Source organism: Nicotiana attenuata, chromosome 7 (assembly GCF_001879085.1).
Source record: "Nicotiana attenuata strain UT chromosome 7, NIATTr2, whole genome shotgun sequence".
In the NCBI taxonomy this organism is placed as follows: Eukaryota; Viridiplantae; Streptophyta; class Magnoliopsida; order Solanales; family Solanaceae; genus Nicotiana; species Nicotiana attenuata.
Window position 1 is genome coordinate 98,022,033 of NC_031995.1, and position 19,323 is coordinate 98,041,355.

General features: G+C 38.5%; 1 protein-coding gene across 1 annotated transcript in view; it reads right to left on the reverse strand.

Annotated features, from left to right (window-relative positions):
• LOC109229548 (serine/threonine-protein kinase AFC1-like) overlaps positions 17,804-19,323 on the reverse strand; it is a 9,862-nt gene continuing 8,342 nt past the window's right edge. Inside the window, exons 10-12 of the mRNA XM_019395028.1 lie at positions 19,126-19,223; positions 18,934-19,039; positions 17,804-18,304 (exon numbers count right to left, since the gene is read on the reverse strand). Of these exons, the coding sequence (XP_019250573.1) occupies positions 18,146-18,304; positions 18,934-19,039; positions 19,126-19,223 (363 nt within the window). The 3' untranslated portion in view covers positions 17,804-18,145. The remainder of the gene's footprint in view (positions 18,305-18,933; positions 19,040-19,125; positions 19,224-19,323) is intronic.

A 19,323-nucleotide genomic window follows, 5' to 3' on the forward strand; every position in this document is an offset into this window, starting at 1 on the left:
GGCATATTTTATTCGATGAACGTATAAAGGTAGACACTTAGAAGATTGACGCAGTGAAATCCTGGCCTAGACCTACCACTCTGACAGAGGTTCATAGATTTCTAGGCTTAGCAGGATACCACCAGAGGTTCGTAAAGGGTTTTTCTTCCCTTTCGGCACCATTAATGAAGTTGACTTAGAAAGCAGCTAAGTTTCAGTGGAAAGAGGCTTGCGAGCGGAGTTTCCAAGAGCATAAGAACAGGTTGACCTCAGTGCCAGTTCTAACACTTCTAGAGGGTCCAAAGGGTTATACCGTGTATTGTGATGCCTCAAGTGTCGGGTTAGGATGTGTCCTGATGCAACATGGGAAGGTAATTGCGTATGCTTCAAGGCAGTTGAGGAAGCACGGAGTACCCGTATCTATTTTATTTGACTGTGGGGCCCAGTTTACAGCACATTTCTGGAGGTTATTTCAGAGAGGTCTAGGGACTCAGGTGAATCTCAGCACAACTTTTCATCCACAGACTGATAGACAAGCCGAGCGCACAATTCAGATCTCGAGGATATGTTACGAGCATGTGTGTTGGATTTTAAAAGAATTTGGGATGAACATCTACCTCTTATCGAGTTTGCATATAATAACAGTTTCCACTCCAGTATCCAGATGGCTCCGTACGAGGCATTGTATGGGCGTAAGTGCAGATCTCCTATAGGGTGGTTTGATGTTGGAGAATCTAGGTTACATGGGCCAGACTTGATTCAGCATGTCGTAGAGAAGGTAAAGCTTATCCAGGAGCGACTACTGATAGCCCAGAGTCGTCAGAAGTCATATTCTGACGTACGGCAACGAGACTTAGAGTTCGGGGTTGATGACTGGGTATTCTTAAAGGTGTCGCCTATGAAGGATGTGATGAGGTTTGGCAAGAAAGGCAAGCTTAGCCCACGATATATTGGGCCTTATAGGATTATTCGAGGGGTGGGCCGAGTAGCTTATGAGTTAGATTTGCCCTCAGAATTGGAGTCTGTCCATCTAGTTTTTCACGTATTTATGCTACGAAAGTGCATTTTCGATCCTACTCAAGTGATGCCCAATGATGATGTACAGATTACGGAGGACTTATCGAACGAGGAAGTTTCAGTTGCCATCTTAGACCGACAAATCCGCAAGCTACGAAATAAGGAGGTAGCCTCCGTGAAGGTTTTATGGAGAAGCAAAAATATGGATGTCACGACCCCCCGTTCACCCTCCATGAACATGTCGTGATGGCACCTAGTTCCTACAACTAGGTAAGCCTAACAGTGCGGAAATAACAATTCAACTTGAGGAATAATCAATTAAAACCGAACATATGGAAAATAACAACTGAATATAAGGCCGCCCGGCCTATACAACTCTAAAGATATGCGGAAGTCTACAACCCAATCCCAAAACCCGGTAACTCACGGGAAACACAGGCTAATAGAATTACCATAAGTACTCTAATCTCCAGAATATCTACATTAAGAGTATGATAGGATAACAGCTCTACAACTAGAATAAGGAAGAAGACTCTTCGGTCTGCGGACGCTGCAGATATACCTCGAAGTCTCCGTGTATCTCCTCGCCTCAAGGATAGTGCGCCTGAGAAGAGGTACCTGGATCTGCACATGAAAAACATGTGCAGGAAGGGCATGAGTACACCACAGCGGTACTCAGTAAGTGCCAAGCCTAACCTCGGTTGGGTAGTGACGAGGAAGGTCAGGGCCCTACTGAGGCAAAATATAATAATGATAATTAACAGTATGAAAATCTGAAAGAAATAATGAGTACAGCAGCGAGATAAGGCAGGTCAACGAGGCAATAACAATTACAAAAGAACAGAGTAAACACAGAATAAATACAGCTCAATATCAATGATAACAATGAGGGTCTCCCAGGATACCGTCCTGTAGCCCTTTTCTCAACTGTCCAGTGGATCTCCCGGGATACCGTCTCGTAGTCCATCATATGTGTATATCCGAAGGATCTCGCGGGATACCGTCCCGTAGTCCAACTATCAATGTGCAGGGGGATCTATCGAGAATCTAACCCGCAGTCCCAAAGTAAATGTACAGGGGGATCTATCGTGAATCTAACCCGCAGTCCCAAAGTAAATGTGCAGGGGGGTCTATCGGGAATCGAACCCGCAGTCCCAAAGTAAACAAACAAGGGGGGAGCTACCGGAATCCCACATCCGTAGTCCCAATGTAAATGCGCAACCACAACCAGAATATATTCAGAAAAGTACAAAAAACAAACATCAAGTAGTACTAGCCTAGCATGTTTCACGTAGTACAGTCAAGGCAACTTAAGCAAGTAGGCAAGTTAAAACAACTAAACATGCTCTCCTAATCTAGCACAGGTTATAGTTGCAAGTAGAATAAAGCAAATATGAAAGAAGCTCAGTCTCAATATCTTAAGTAAAAACCGGATTTTTCAACAATTAGCTCAAGTACGCGCTCGTCACCTCACGTACAAGGCACTCAATTACTACATACCATATCCTAAGGGGATAGGTCCCCCACACAAGGTTAGACAAGCCACTTACCTCGAATCGGCACCAAAAAATCAACTCGAAATCACACTTTTGCCACGAGTATCCGACTCCAAATGGCCCAAATCTATTCAATTCAATTACATATCGTAAGTAATATCGCAAACAACTGATTCCACTATTAAATTTACAGCTAGGGCGCAAAAATAGGTAAAATGACCAAAATGCCCTTCCAGCCAACGTCTCGGAATCGAATAATTTTCACATTTTCAGAACCCTCGTACTCTCACGAGTCTAACCATATAAAAATCTCCCAAATCGGAGGTCAATTGCCCACTCAAAACTCAATAATTAGGTCTATGAAGTTTCTTTCAAATTTTGATCCTAAATTCGAATTCCAATGGTGTATTTAACTATAAAACGATGAAATATAACAAGAAGGGACCAAAGAAACGTTACCCAGTGATCTTCACTTCAAATCCCACTCAAAATCGCCTTAGACCGAGCTCTCAATTGATTTTTGCAACTTATGAACTCAAACCCTCGACATCTCTATTTCTGTCCAGGGGTTTCCGCTTCTGCGGACAAGGGACCGCTTCTGCGGTCCCGCTTCTACGGACCACGAGCCGCTTCAGCGGTTCTTCATTAAAGTCAAGATTTCCGCTTCTGCGGCCCTTCACCGCACCTGCGGTTGCCACTTATGCGGATTCAGTACCGCTTCTGCGGTTTCAAACAAAATTCCAAGGACCGCATCTACGACTACCATCTCGCAGGTGCGTAACCGCTTCTGCGGTTAAACTTCCGCACCTGCGGAAACTGAAGAAGCACTCGAATTTTGCTCCTGCGGTGGTCTAGCCGCTTCTGCGGCTCCGCTTTTGCGCTTCCCAAGACGCAGAAGCGGAAATACCAGATGACAGAACCTTCAGCAATTCATTCAACTTCAAAATTTTCCGTCAACCACCCGAAATCATCCCGAGGCCCCCGGGACCTCAACCAAAAGCACCAATACCACCTAATACCTTATTCGAACTTGTACCAATCCTTAAAACACCTAAAACAACGCCGGAAATCCGAATTAATCAAAGATTCAAGTCTAAGAACCTCAAATTCCAACCAAACACGCTTTCGATCAAAAACCTCACCAAACCTCGTCCGAATGACCTGAAATTTTGCGCACACATCCCAAATGACATGACGGAACTACTGTAACTTCCGGAATTCCAATCCGACCCTCGGATCAAAAACTCACTATCGGATCGGAAACTTCAAAAATACAAACTCCGGCATTTCAAGCCTAAATGAGCTACGGACTTCCAAAATACATTTCGAACACGCTCCCAACCCCGAAATCACCTAACGCAGCTAACGGAACCATCGGATTTCCATTCCGAGGTCGTCTTCACACTGTTCTGATTACGGACCATTTTTCAACTCTTAAGCTCTCATTTAGGGACTAAGTGTCCCAAAACACTCTGAATCCCGACACCGAATGTCTCGGAAAACCAAAATAGCAGAAATGAACTTAGGGGAAGCAGTTAATGGGGGATCGGGGCGTAAATTCCAAAAACGACCGGCCGGGTCGTTACAATGGAAGAGATGACGTGGGAAGCGGAGGAAGAAATGAAGTCTAAATACCCCCACCTATTTCAAACTGAAGATATGGCTCGAGATGGGATACTTCAGCACAGCTTTATTCATGCCAGTAGGTCATCAGGTAATTTCTTATTTTTGACTTTCAATCATTATATTATCAGTTTAGTTTCAGCTTTCAGTTATTCTATTGCCTTACATACTCGGTACATCATTTCGTACTGACGTTCCATTCCTGGGGACGCCGTATTTCATGCATGCAGGTTTGGATAGATAGCCTGGTAGACCTCCTTCGTAGGTGTTGTACGTGATCAGCTTGATCGGTAAGCTCCACGTCCTTCGGAGTTGCCGGGTCGACGGTTTTGAGTACATATTGTGTATATATGTATACATATTATGGGTAGGTCGGGCCCTGTTCCGACCACAGTACATCCATCAATAGAGGCTTGTATATATATCCTGTCAGTTAGTGCAGTATGTTGGGATTGTAGGCCTTGTACATATATTTTTGTTGGTTTGTCAGCTATAGTAATTATGACGGCCTTGTCCCCAGCTTTATATTGATGTTCAGTCAGAGCTAGTTTCTGTTCAGTTTTATATTTTGTTTCACAAATTGTCTTGCAATGTAGTCCTATGGCCAATGTATGACATTGTATGTTCAGAGTCCCTCAGTCGCAAGTTGGTACGCTAGGTTAAGTGAGGCACCGGGTGCCGGTCTCGCCCCCAGGTTCGGGGCGTGACAAGAGGAGGAGAGAAGAAAGGTTTGTACCTTACCTGGGTCGTCGGTGGTGGTGCCGGACGGCTGTGTTAATGGGAACTGGAGTTTGGGATCACCGTGGAGAGCGAGAAGGGAGAGGGAGAGAGTCAGAAATTAGAGTGTAAATTATACTTCATACCGTCACATTACTATTTTATTAATTTCTAAGAATTTAAAATTAACTAAAAAGTTTTTTAATAAAAAAAAAGTTATTTGAACTATATAGAAAATCCTAATAGAACTTTTAAACATTAAAAGTTTACCTAATATTTGAATTATGTAAAAATTATAAACAAAATAAATAAAGGAAAGAATTAAAAAAAATAACGAATAAAGAGGAAGTACGAGGCTCTCGATAAAGACGAAGGTGGTCCACTTTTAATAATATTTTTACATTTCAATTTAGTATATTGAGATATTTCTAAATGTACAAGACTATTTCACTAATATTATTATTATGTATTAAATTTTTAGCTTTCAAAGGGTTTTAACAGATTATTACATTTATTCAGAATGTTGAAAAATCAATTATATACTCAAAATTATCAATTATTCCAATATGATAATTTATGAATTTTTTTAACTTTTTCAAATAAGACATATTTGAGCTAAATATAAATACTTTTTGTACTAAACAAATAGATATGGTTCTACGAGGGTTTTCGAATTATATATTTTATTTCTGATATATAGTGATTCTAACTCTCTGATATTAAAAAAAAATTCCTTTGCTTTTTTTTGAAACATGTTTGCATGAATGTTTTCCACCTTCGATTTTTTAATTATCTGAAAAAGAAAAATAATATTATCCCTTTACCCAAAAGATTAAACTATTCGAAAAAGAGAGTTGTTATTGAAAAGAGATCTACTTACAATTGATTATTCGGTATGAGCTAACACTAACAATAAAACAAATATTTATTTTTCAAAACATAAGTAAAATTATTTTCAGTTTACAGAAAAAATTAGGGTATATAAACTTAAATTATTTTCACAAAAGGACCTCCGACAATGAAAGAAATAAAAAAAAATAGAACAAAACCACTTGCAGTAAAGTATTAAGAGTTAAATTAGTTAAACTTCAAACTTGAAGAGATGTCCCGGTTGTTATGGGATTACACCAAGGTTCTGCGCTTAGCTCGTTCTTATTTACATTGGTGATGGATGCACTGACACACCATATTCAAGGGGATGTGCCATGGTGTATGTTATTTGTTGATGACATAGTTCTTGAGACGAGGGTTGGTGTTAATGAGAGGTTGGAGGCTTGGAGACAGACCCTCGAGTCTAAGGGTTTCAAATTGAGCAGGTCTAAGACAGAGTACCCGGAGTGCAAGTTTAGCGCTGAGTCGAGGGAAGTAGGCAGGGACGTGAGGCTTGGATCACAGGTCATCCCCAAGAGGGATAGCTTCAAGTACCTTGGGTCGATGATTCGGGGGGACGGAGAGATCGACGAGGACGTCACTCACCGTATAGGGGCGGGCTGGATGAAATGGAGGCTTGTGTGACAAGAAAGTGCCACCGATACTCAAAGGTAAGTTTTATAGAGTTGTGGTTAGACCGGCCATGTTGTATGGGGTCGAGTGTTGGCCGGTTAAGAACTCCCATATCCAGAGGATGAAGGTAGTAGAGATGAGGATGCTAAGGTGGATGTGCGGGCACACTGGGATAGACAAGATTAGGAATGAAGATATTCGGAAGAAGGTGTGCGTGACAAGATACAGGAAGCGAGGCTCAGATGGTTCGGACACGTGCGAAGGAGAAGCCTTGATGCTCCGGTGAGGAGGTGTGAGCGTTTGGCCGTGGTGGGTACGAGAAGAGGTAGAGGGAGGCCTAAGAAGTACTAGGGAGAGGTGATCAGGCAGGACATGGTACGACTGTAGCTTTCCGAGGACATGGCCCTTGATAGGAAGGTCTGGAGGTCAAGCATTAGGGTTGTAGGTTAGGGGGTAGTAGAGCTTTCCTTACTTCACACCCGGCTGAGACGGGGTTGGATTAGGGTTGATCTTAGATGGCTTGTAGTTTATGTTGAGTCCACACTATCCTTGTTGTTTATCTTAGCCCCGGGCCTTAGATACTGGTTACTGTTATTGCATGTCATTTATCTTTTGGTTGTTATGCTTCTGTTACTATTACGGTTTCTACTGGAGTTACTAATGAATTGTCTTTCGTATTTTTTTATTTCCGTCTTTCTGAGCCGAGGGTCTATCGGAAACAACCTCTCTGCCCTATCGGGGTAGGGGTAAGGTCTGCGTACACATTATCCTCCCTAGACCCCACTTTGTGGGATTTTACTGGGTAGTTATTGTTGCTGTTGTTCAAACTTGAAGAGATGATGACGTAATAGAAGACAAAATGCATTCAAAATGAGTTAAAATTAATTTCATCAATTTCAACAGATGGCTCTCAGTAATTTTTATATTAAAGTATTTGTTGCAAAATATTCACTCAACATTAGCCATTTTTAAATTTTATATTGTCACTTAATTATTTTTTTTCTAGGAACTGTATGACCAACCTCTTCATTCCATATCTCTAAAAGAAAGATTCAAGAAATGCGAGGATTCTCTCTCTAACCATGAGCTCACCGGCGCACGTTAGTCTAACGGGCGACCACCGTGGAAATGGCTAGGGGAAGAGGAAGACCTCGAGGGAGACCAAGACGACTACCTGTAGCTGGAGGTGGAAATTCAGCTGAAGTTGAAATACATACAGTGAAAGACCTAGTGACTACTGTTCCATTGGATGGCAATCAACATGCAATGGAGGAATTGATACAAAGCAAAGCTAAGGGGAAGGAATTGAGTGTAGATCCAAGTCAAATTGAACAACTAAGTGAGAAGGATCCAGATCTGGCAAGTTCAAGCAAAGCAGCAATGGATCGAGAAGCAGTAATGGAGGAGAAAGGTAAGAAAACTCTGTGGACCTCTCTGTTCGCAAGAAATAGGAGCTCGGAGAATGGATTGAAACTGAATTATGTACCACCTGTAATTGTAGATGGGAAAACAGTGGTACAATTAGAAAAACAGGATGTAGAAAAGGAAGTAATGAAGTGGAAAAGTGATTTAATCGTGTATGTAATTGGTGAAACTCCTGGTTACAACTACATGCATAGATATGTGAAACAAAACTGGAATCAAGTTGCTGAACCAGAAGTTTTCTATCATGATGAAGGATACTATGTGGTTAGATTTAACAATATGAGTGATATGAATGATATATTATACTTTGGGCCATATACAATGAATAATAAACCTCTAATTTTGAAACCTTAGACTGTTAACTTTGATTTCAATAAGGAATTTCTGACTGAAATTCCTTTGTGGGTGATTTTACCTAATTTGCCTATGAGTTGTTGGGGAGTGCAGTCACTAAGCAGAATTGCCAGTGCAATTGGCAAACCACTGTACGCAGATGAATGCACCTCAAAGCAAAAGAGAATTTCCTATGCTAGAATGTTAATTGAGGTTAATGTCACAAGAGCTCTGCCTACCAGTGTTACTGTATGGGAACCAGATGGAAGACAATTTGACCAAGAAAGTGCTTATGACTGGAAGCCTGAATTCTGTGAGACTTGCTTGAAGATTGGACATTCATGTAAGGAGATTGCTGCAGAACAGAACAAAGTTGAAGAACAAAGGAGGAGAACGAGAACAGATACTCAACAAATTGTTGTTCAACAGAAGGTGAAAACAATGCAAGACTGGAGACCTAAAAGAATAAATGAAGAGAAGGAGATGCAGAGTATAACAAAGGAGTCAAGAGTAGAAACACAGAATGAAATGCAGAATTTAGAAGGAAGACCAAAAGATAGATCAGATGCTACACAAACACAGGGAAGTCAAACTCCAAGAAGAGAAGATCTGAATATGCAGAAGAGTCCAGAATTGAGCTGCACAAGAGAATTTCCAACTCTAGCTGATAGTGTGGTGAAAGGGAATAGAAAGGGGGAGAGTATAAGTGGAAAGGAGACTCAAAAAAGCTTAGCCTCAGCTGATATGAGGCCACCTATAATAGTGCAATGACCTGGTTGATATGGAATGTAAGGGGAATAAATAAGAGATATAAGCAAAATGAAATAAAGAACTACATAAAGAACAAGCAAATAAAACTAGCAGGATTTGTGGAGACTAGGGTGAAAGAGGGAAGAGCTAACAAAATAGTTAACAGCATTGTCCCAGGATGGGAAATGAAGAACAACTATCAGTGTGCTGAGAATGGAAGAATCTGGCTGGCTTGGGATCATAAAACATACTGTATTGATATTGAAATGATAGATGCTCAGTTGATTCATGGTATAATAAGAGGAAGAGTAGATGGATTTGAAGCTTGTTTAACACTGGTGTATGGATATAATACAATTGAAAAGAGGAAATCGCTATGGAGTAATCTAGAAGTCATAGCTAAACAAATAAGCAAGCCATGGATAATTGGTGGAGATTTCAATGCTATGATGCAAGTACAAGATAGAAAGTATGGTAATCCAGTGACTATGAAAGAAATGGTGGACTTCAAAGACTGCATCCAGAAACTATTCTTGAATGAGTTAACATGGAAGGGTGAATATTACACTTGGTCTAATAAGCAGCAGGGAGATGACAGAATATTAAGCAGAATTGACAGAGTGTTTGGGAATGACATGTGGATGACAAACTGGGGACACATTAGCACTGAGTATGATGTTCCTATGATATCAGATCACTCACTAATGCTACTAAACATCAAGGCTGGGAGAACAAATATAAAATCTCCATTCAGATTTTATAATGTATGGGCAGATCATAAAGACTTTGGAAACATAGTAAAGTCCATATGGAGCAGGAGAGTGTCAGAAGAAGGAATGGAAAATATATGGAGAAAACTGAAAGCTATGAAGACAATGTTTAAAAAGCTTAATGAAGATGAGTATAAAGGAATAACAAGGAAAATTGAAGAGGCAAGAAGCAGTCTACACATGATACAAGAAGAGATTCAAAGGCAATATAATGATAATCTCTTAGAGCTGGAGAAGCAAACTATACAGCAAAAGTCAAGGGTGAAATGGATCAAATTGGGAGACAACAACAATAAATATTTTTCTGCTATAGTGAAAGAAAGGAGCAACAGAAAACAGATCATGGAGATAACCACAGAAGATGGTAGGCAAGTCAAGAGTCAAGTAGAAACTAAAGAAGAATTTGTAAGATTTTACAAAAGTTTGATAGGGACTTCTGCCAAGTATTTGCCAGCAATTAACAAAGAAGTAATGAAGAATGGACCAAGACTCAGTCATGAGCAACAGCTGAGATTGATTGATGAGGTGACAGAGGAAGAGGTATATAAGGGACTGTGTGATATACAAGAAGATAAAGCTCCAGGAGTAGATGGTTACAACTCATGTTTCTTCAGGAAAGCATGGCCAATTTTGAGAGAGGAAATAGTGAAGGCAGTTCAAAAGTTCTTTACAACAGGAAAACTATACAAAGCTATAAACTGCACAGCTATCACTTTGGTGCCAAAGGTAAACAGTCCAGTCACAGCTAAAGATTTCAAGCCTATTGCATGTTGTACTGTTGTCTATAAGATTATCTCCAAAATTCTAGCTAGCAGGCTGCAGAAGGTAATTGCTAGTGTAGTGAATGAAGCACAGGCAGGGTTTATCCCAGGGAGGAAGATAGCAGACAACATAATCCTAGCTCATGAGTTGGTGAAAGCTTATACAAGAAAGAATTCTTCTCCTAGATGTATGATCAAGATTGATCTAACTAAAGCCTATGATTCTGTAGAATGGCCATTCCTTGAGCAAGTGATTATAGAACTAGGATTTCTTAACAAATTTTTGAGGTGGATACTGGAGTGCATGCACACTGTGACATATTCAATTATAGTTAATGGAGAACCAGCTGAGCCATTTCAAGCAGCAAAGGGATTAAGACAAGGAGATCCTATGTCTCCCTTCCTATTTGCAATTGCTATGGAATACTTGAGTAGGAGTCTGAATGAACTGAGGAAAGAAAAGTAGTTCAAATTTCATCCAAGATGTTCTAGGCTGAACATAACTCATTTGAGTTTTGCAGATGATTTGCTACTTTTTGCAAGAGGAGACATGAACTCAATTGCCACAATGCAGCAGTATCTCAACCATTTTTATGGGACTTCAGGACTGAAAGCTAATCATGGGAAGAGTTCCATCTTTTTTGGTGGTGTTACAAAGCAAACTGAAGAAGAGATAATTAAGAAGTTTGGATACTCTAAAGGTACTCTGCCTGTGAAGTATCTAGGAGTGCCCTTAACTACTAAGAAGATGACTATTGCACAATGACAACCATTGATTGAAAAAATGGTTAAAAGGATAACTTCATGGACAGCAAAGAAGCTATCTTATGCTGGAAGAATTCAACTAGTACAGTCTGTGTTGTTTGGTATTCAGGCTTACTGGTCTCAGCTGTTCTTAATTCCTAGTAAGGTGCTTAAAGCTATTGAAGCATACTGTAGGAGTTATATATGGTCTGGTGTCAATGTAATCACAAGGAGATCTCTGGTGGCATGGGAGAAGCTGTGTCTCCCTAAGAGTGTTGGTGGTCCAAATTTGATCAATTTGAGGATATGGAATAAAGCAGCAGCAGCAGCAGCTAAAAACTACTGGGATCTAGCACATAAGGGAGATAAAATGTGGATCAAACGGATCCATGAATACTATATAAAGGAACAACAGTTGGCTACTATGAAGATACCGCAGCAAGCTTCATGGTTAGTCAGGAAAATGATAGAGGCAAGAGATGAGGTTGAAGCAATACAGAGGCCAATGGAAGGGAAATGTAGCATAATAAGACAATTATACTTGATTATGCTGGGCCAACAACCACGAGTTGAATGGAAGATGTTTATGTTCAGGAATGAAGCAAGGGCAAAAGCAAAATTCAAAATGTGGCTATACTTCCAAGATAGGATGATGACCAGTGATAGACTGCATAAATGGGGAATACAGGTTGACAAAGATTGTGTTCTGCGCAAAGTACATGAAGAAACCATGAACCATATCTTTGTGGAATGTGAATACACTAAGAGGGTATGGGGGAAACTGTTAAAGTAGATGCAAAACAAACCATTTTGGCAAACAGAATGGAACTAGCATTGGAAGTGGGCTAAGAAGAATGCAAAGGGGAGATCGATTATGGCTGGAATTTTCAAGATGGTGTATACTGAAGTTATTCTTGCAATCTGGAATGAAAGAAATTACAGGATTTTCCAAAAGCAAAACAAAGCAGCTGAGGAGTTAGCTAGGAGAATTGCATATGTATGTAATGTTAGAGCAACTAAGAGAAATAGACAAATGATACAGCAATATGTTTTTTAGTTGTAAGTAATAGGGGTATGAGGAGATACAGAAATGTATATAGGGCGGAGAGACTAAACAGTTAGACAGTTGATTGTGAAAACCAGTTGTGGCTATGTAAAGAATTTAATGGTGATCTATAGAAGATTTTACTTACCAAAAAAAAAAGATTCATTTTTTTCTATAAGTTGTGCTAACTTGACGAATTCTTGAAGAATTGTGGTAAAAGCATATAATAAATATCTTTTCTTTTTAAATTCCGTATTACTATTATGTCACATAAATGACTTTATATTTCGTAAAACTTTTCCTAGAGGATGTGCCCTTCAACTTAAGACGAAATACATGTGTTCCAACTAGAGTTGTTCATTTGGATCGGATATTCAAAATTCGAACCGATCCGTTCAATTTTGGATTTCAGATTGTGTTTATTAACATTTCGGATTCGGAATGGTATAATTTTAATACGATCTGATCCGATCCGAAATTATTAGGGCATGTATAAATACTAAACTTTAATTTCGGATAGTTAGTACTTCTTTTACAATTTTCTCCAAGCTATTACCCTTATAATTGATGGATTTAGCTATATTGGCACCATAGTACTCTCATAATTGTAGAAACATGAATTTTTCTTATTGTATTGCCTCTTTTACAAAGAAAATATACATATAAATTTGCAACTTTGAGGCATATTAATCTGATAAAATGGAAACTGAAAATCCGATTCGATCCAAACTTTAAAATCTGATCCGATCCAATATTAATTCGGATCGGATTCGGATTGTATTTTCTAGAATCCGAAATCCCAAATCCGATCCGAAATGTGCTAAATCCGACCCCTCCGATCCATGCATAGCCCTAGTTCCAACACTTCAAAATAGATTTTACATTGCCCAGAGATAATTAATGTTTCATATATTTAAAAGTTAACCAATAATAGAATCATTCAAATACTAATTCCATTTGAATAGTAATACTTCAAAACCAAATATACACTTTCAGTTCTAATTCTACTTACTCATTCTCTTGAGTAAATATGTCATACATGAGCCATATATCATTTTTAAATTCTCTCACTAGCCTGCTTTAGTACTCTTTTTTACGTATTTTTCGGATTTTTATTGCACTTTGGTTTATGTGATCATTTGAAATTTATAGATTATTACTTGTACTTATATGTGTTTCCTCAAATTAAAAAGGAAGCATAATAACTTGTTAAATTAAGGAACGAAATTATAAAGTTGAAACGAATTTTAGGTTTGGACTATTGATTGATATTTGACAACTTATTGAGACAATTTCTTTCTTTATTTAATTAGTTATACGTGATCAACATTGATAGTCATTTTGAGGAACTTGCACTTTTATTTTGTAATTCAAACACAAATTTTAAATAAATTCATAGTCCATAAGACAAAGTACATGCGCCGTATCACGCATAGCTTGAGTCTAGTTACTTATAAATATTTAAATGCTCAAGTAAATCTGATGAATAGAAATTATTTTGCATATAAGGTGAATAAGGAAGAAGGCCCCAACTTAGCCAATTAGAAAGACAGAGTTAAAATTTGAACTTGTAAACTTCAATTCCAATTGTTGCCTCTCCACCACCAGATTGTACCATTTCTTTTTCTTTTTTATTTCTTGATCTCCTCTTAAGTTGTCATTTTTCTTAAGATAAAAGATCAAGTACTAATAGCTTTTCCATCTCAAGTTTGGCTGAAATACATGGAGTCATCCAAGAGAAAAAGGTCAAGAAAGAGTTACAAGTGAGAACAAATAATGTTTTCTAGAAGTGATTGGAATTCCAATGCATCTTTACATTAGAAAGAGATCAGTAAAAAGAAGGGGGAAGTACACAGATAATAATTTTTTGTGATGATATTTAGAGAATAGCCTGTACTTATTTTGTCTTAAAAATTTAAACTAAAAATCTTAACTTCAGGTAAGGGTGGCAGTAAAAGAAAAGTCACTGTTTTTTTTTTATAAAGTAAACAATTATAGCAAGTATAGAAAAAAATTAGAGAGAGATTTTGATAGATTGATATTAATTTTGTAAGAAAAATGAAAGAATAAGGAGGTATCCATAGTAAAGAATGAGGGGAAAAGTGTATATAAAAAATTTGGGGTTAAAAATTAGTTGGGGGAGTTAAATGGCTATATTTTTAAATACCCAACGGCTATTTTTTAAACACCCAACAGCTCTTTTTTCAAAAGCCAAATGGCTCTTTTTTTCAGAAAAAAAGAATATCAGTTGGGCCCGTTTGGCCCGCCAAGTGACCGGTCCGGTTTGGATCTCTTGGGAGCCAAACAGGCCCGGTCCTAACGATTCCTAGCTAAAACCGACCCACGAGACCGGCACGACCCCACCTCTAACGGCCCAAACGATCCCAGCCCATTTGGCCCAGGATGGTCCCAGCCCGGCCCAGTTGCCAGCCTTAAGTTCAGAACAACTTAGGATATTTGCCCTGAAAAATTAAACTGAAACTCAAAACGCACTGGCTAATTCCTAAATAGCAGCCTTTTAGAGTGACTACCTGGTGTTTTTTCTACTAAAAAGAAAAAGAAAATAATTCCATCTCTGGTGATTCCACAAAACAAAGCAGTTTAGACTTTTTATGATTTGGAAGGCTAAAAATATGGCAGAAACTAGTAGTGAAGAACTATAAATTTAGTATAATGGCTAGAGAGAAAGATTAATAAATTAAAAGGGATCAGAATTGATCCCTTGATTTGTGGGCAAGTCATTATATAAGTGATCTACAATGAACTCCCTCCGGTCCATATAAGTCACTATATTATCTTTGGCACACCCATTAGAACTGCCTAAAAAAAGATGTATTCACTAAATTAATTTTAATTAATTATTACCTTGACACATTGGAATATGTAAATAAGGGCAAAATTTTGGAAAAATAAAATCAATTTCTTCTTGATTATGTAAATGTACACTTATTTTGAACCTAAATAAAAAAGTAAATAGGTCACTTATTGTGGACCGGAGGAAGTAATTCTCTCTTTAGAGGGAGGGGATAATTAGGCAAAGATTCGAGATAGAAGGGGTATACCTAACCTTTAGGTGTACTAGAAAGTAGAATAGTATTCAAAAATAGTAAGATCAGTTGTCAAGAGACCTTCATATCTTGACGTTAACATGTGCACTTTAAATAGATAAATGGACCATAGTTATTTCCCAATGGAGTAATCATATCCCAATCAATATTCTTCTTTAATCTAACATAATGTTCGTTCGAAAACATGAAGAAGCCAAATTGGAGAACATGTCAACATCTTCCTCCAAACCTTCTAACCAATATAAACCACAAAGTCCACAGCAATCTATTCAAAAGATTATTTAGACCAAACAATTTCATTTGCAGTTCGTTGAACGTGTCATTGTATCGCTGTCTCATGGCATGACCAAATTATGAGCTTTAACTTCAATCTACTGATAGCATAAAAACTTTTACATGATCAAAATCACTTCAAACCCACTTGTAGGTACTTATCGAAGCTTTGATTGGTGACATAAAACAAGTAATAACATGTGGAAACAAATCAAAGTATACGCATACCTTACACCAAACAGTTAAAAAAAGAAACTAACTCTATAATCGGTTGAGTAATGCTTGTGTGGAAGACCTACTGTCTCCATCCCAGCTAGAGTAAATCACATGCAATTAAGTATCACTAGTTTCAAATCAGTACAAATATAAATGAATTTAAAGTGAGCAAAAATCGCTCCCATGGCTTTTGCCTATTGACTTCGAGACATCAATAGAAACGAGACATGATTTCGGGAAGTAGATCCCAGCCCCGCAAAAGTAGTAGGAAATCAAAGGTTGGGGTTTTGAATCACAGGTTGAGAAAGCTAACATAACACGAAGTAGAGATACAAACCTTTTCTCTTCATGCATGAGCGAGTGCGCACACATACGACAGACTTTCCTTTTTTGTAAAATGGAGGCGTTCAAACCAGCTTATGTGCATCTCTGCATATTCACTGGTTATTTGCTGCCTCTCACTACCACAAACGAGGTAATAAGCCCACCAAAACTTAAGCAGATGGAAATAACACCAGTAGGATTTGAGCCTTGGTAAGTAAGATCGTCACTCTAACTCATTAGAGGCTATATGAAAATACAGCAGACTATAGAAATGCACCAGAAAAATCACCAAATGGTGCTTGCTGTCAAGGAGGTTTCCATGGCGACACAAGACAAGCCACTTATTAGGCTTTAAAAGAGAACATTATCTTCAAGTTTTATCTGAACATTGCACTTAAAAAGATTTGCTTGCTAAAATGAAAGACAACTAAAGAACCAACCATTCAGAAACTTGCCTCTATATGCATTGCATAGGGATAACATTTCTTCCCAGGAAAATTAGTTTCGAGCCAGTGGGTTTAGGCGAAAATGTGAAATGCTAACTAAAGTGAGAAAAACAGAATATGGACCCATAACATTAGATAAGTATTTAGCTCAGTGGTGAAAACCTTGAGAGTGGAGGCTAACCACATGATAGCTCTGGGTTCGAGTCACACAAGCTACATCCCTTTATATAGTTTTTCGTAGCTCCAACTTTTAGTAGAATTCACGGTGTTCAAATCCAGGAATCCGCCACCATTTGAAAGGCTCGACCAACCCCCCTATCAGTTAACAAACACGGTACTGACTTCAGTTGAACCCGTGGTGTTCAGATCCTGGATCCATTAGCGTCAATAAGGCTTGACCACATTTTAATAGAACTCACGGTCTTCAAATCCTGGATCCACCACCGTCGATAAGGCTTGACCAACCCCTATCAGTCAACAATACGTAGAGGCCACCCACTCTCCCCCACACCATCTCCAGAAACAGGATTCCCAAACCATTTTGTTCCAAAAGAAAAAAGCAAAAAAGAATATTCCCAGACAGTAAAAGAGTATTAACCGTATTGTGGTAAGGGACAAGTGTTTTTTTTTTCAAGAATAATAATTACAGTCAAACTTCTCTATAACAGCCCCGTTTGTTCCGAATATTTTTGGATGTTATAGCGAAGTGTTGTTATAGAGAACATATAATATAACATAACATGAAATTTGGTTCCGGAAAAAGCTCGGCTTTTATAGTGAAGTGTTGCTATATAGGGTGTTGTTGGTCTAACTGTATAAGGAATAGGTGATTTACTCTTCTCAATAGGGCGCACAGCCGTAGACACTGTTCATTTTAAAAGTTCAAGGAAGGAATAACAGAATAAGAGATTAACACAATTAGAGGAAGAAAGCAACGGAACAAGCTGACAGATCAGCACATGAAACACTCCAAGGGTATTAATTTCGTTAAAGTGAACCTGTTTAAGGCTGTCAAAAGAAATGCAAATTTTAACCTTCCTAATGGGGTACATATAACCCAGGAAAAATCTCCACCTTTTGCACTTTTAATCACTTTAGGATCCAACATCTACAGGATTTATACTGCATTGTTGGTCCAAAAACTCACAAGTATTTAACAATAAAGAGTACTACATAAATCTGGAAATGAAATTCTTGTCCACTTTAAATTACTCATAACTCACTTTTGCAAATCCAACATCTACTAAATTCATAACAGCACTCTCGTCCCCCTACTCCTGACTCACGAATATTGAGCAATACTTTACCACTTACTTAAATAATCCACCAACATTAGTTTCATATTATCACACCATGAAAGAACCAAAAAGAAGTGCCAAAGAACAGATGAGAGATCAGGATGATTAGTGCAACAAGTGCCCCCAAAAAAAAAACAGAGCTGACAAGAGAAGCAACACTATACAAGGACAGGCATACTGGAAATATGACGCGTGCATCCCTACCTTGATCTTCTATCTTCTTCCTTGGGGTTTGCTTTTTATTTCATTTTCTTCTTTTTATTCGTTTTTCCCGTGCGGGAGGGGGGAAATTTCATTATAAGGACTCATTCACACATCTTTTCAACTGAAACACAGATTAAAATAAGAGGTTGTCAATTACATTGGATAACCACACCTTCTCAGGTCTCTAGTAAAGAAGGGATGCAGTAATGCTTCTCTAGCTTTCAGCCGTTCTGTTGGGTCATAACAAAGAAGCCCTTGCAGAAGATCAATGAGATCTCCAGCAGAGTGGTCCACATGCTGCATTATTAGGTTCTGGAATATGAAAGAAAGAAAAAACAACTCAATAAATGAAAAGTAATTTAAAGAAAAAGTAGAATATTAAAGGTTCAAAACACTCATAGATCCATTATCAATTAAACAACTCTCAACGATATAAACCAATGGATCAGTACAGCAAACAAACTCAATACCCAATCACGCAGTTTCATTTAGTCAAACTACTCAACAATGTACAGGCAGTAGGGAAACTCCTCGTTATCAAGATATATTAATACTATCCCAAAATCCATCATTTCCCTCGGAGAAAAGGAGAAACCTAATTAAACAAATATACAAGCAGCTGAGGGTGAGAAAGAGAACACCAGAAAACATGAAAGAGGTATTGTTCACAACGTTTACTATAGCTTTTCAAACTTCCAACTCAAACTATAGGCAATTACATTTGTGAAAGCAGTTGCTAGAAGCTAGGGAAGACCAAAACGAAAGAAGAAAAGATAAAGGATTAAGATAAATCCTACACACCAAAAGCAAAATCCACACATCTGCACTTGTGCTCCTTGAGAAGCTTAACACTCGCAACAAGGCCTCATGAAATTCTATCTCACCAGATTAAAAACAAAAAGATTTTGCACCTCCGGATAGAGCTTAGATTCAGGAATTACCTGGAGGCGAGGCAATTTCCAGACAGCCCTCATACTTTCACTTGAAGTTGCACGCTCTGGCCAATCCAACCTTGCACCCCTTCTAAAATATTTCTCAGCACGGCGGCTACAAAAAGTGAGGCAAATAAAACTTGTGCTATTTGATGAAATAACATAAACTATCAATGAAATCAAAAGAAAGCAAAATCTTACTCAGCTCTCACAGACATGTGCTGAGGAAGAGGCCCAAGCACCTTTTCCATCATTGCGAGATGTTCTAAGTTCTCATGTGTTTGAAAAAGAGCCTCACCCTATATGTCCATCAGGGTTATTGTGTGTGTGTGTGGTGGGGTGGGGGGGGGGGGGGTACGTAAAGTTAGAAATAGTAAATTTTAATAAAATAATCATATC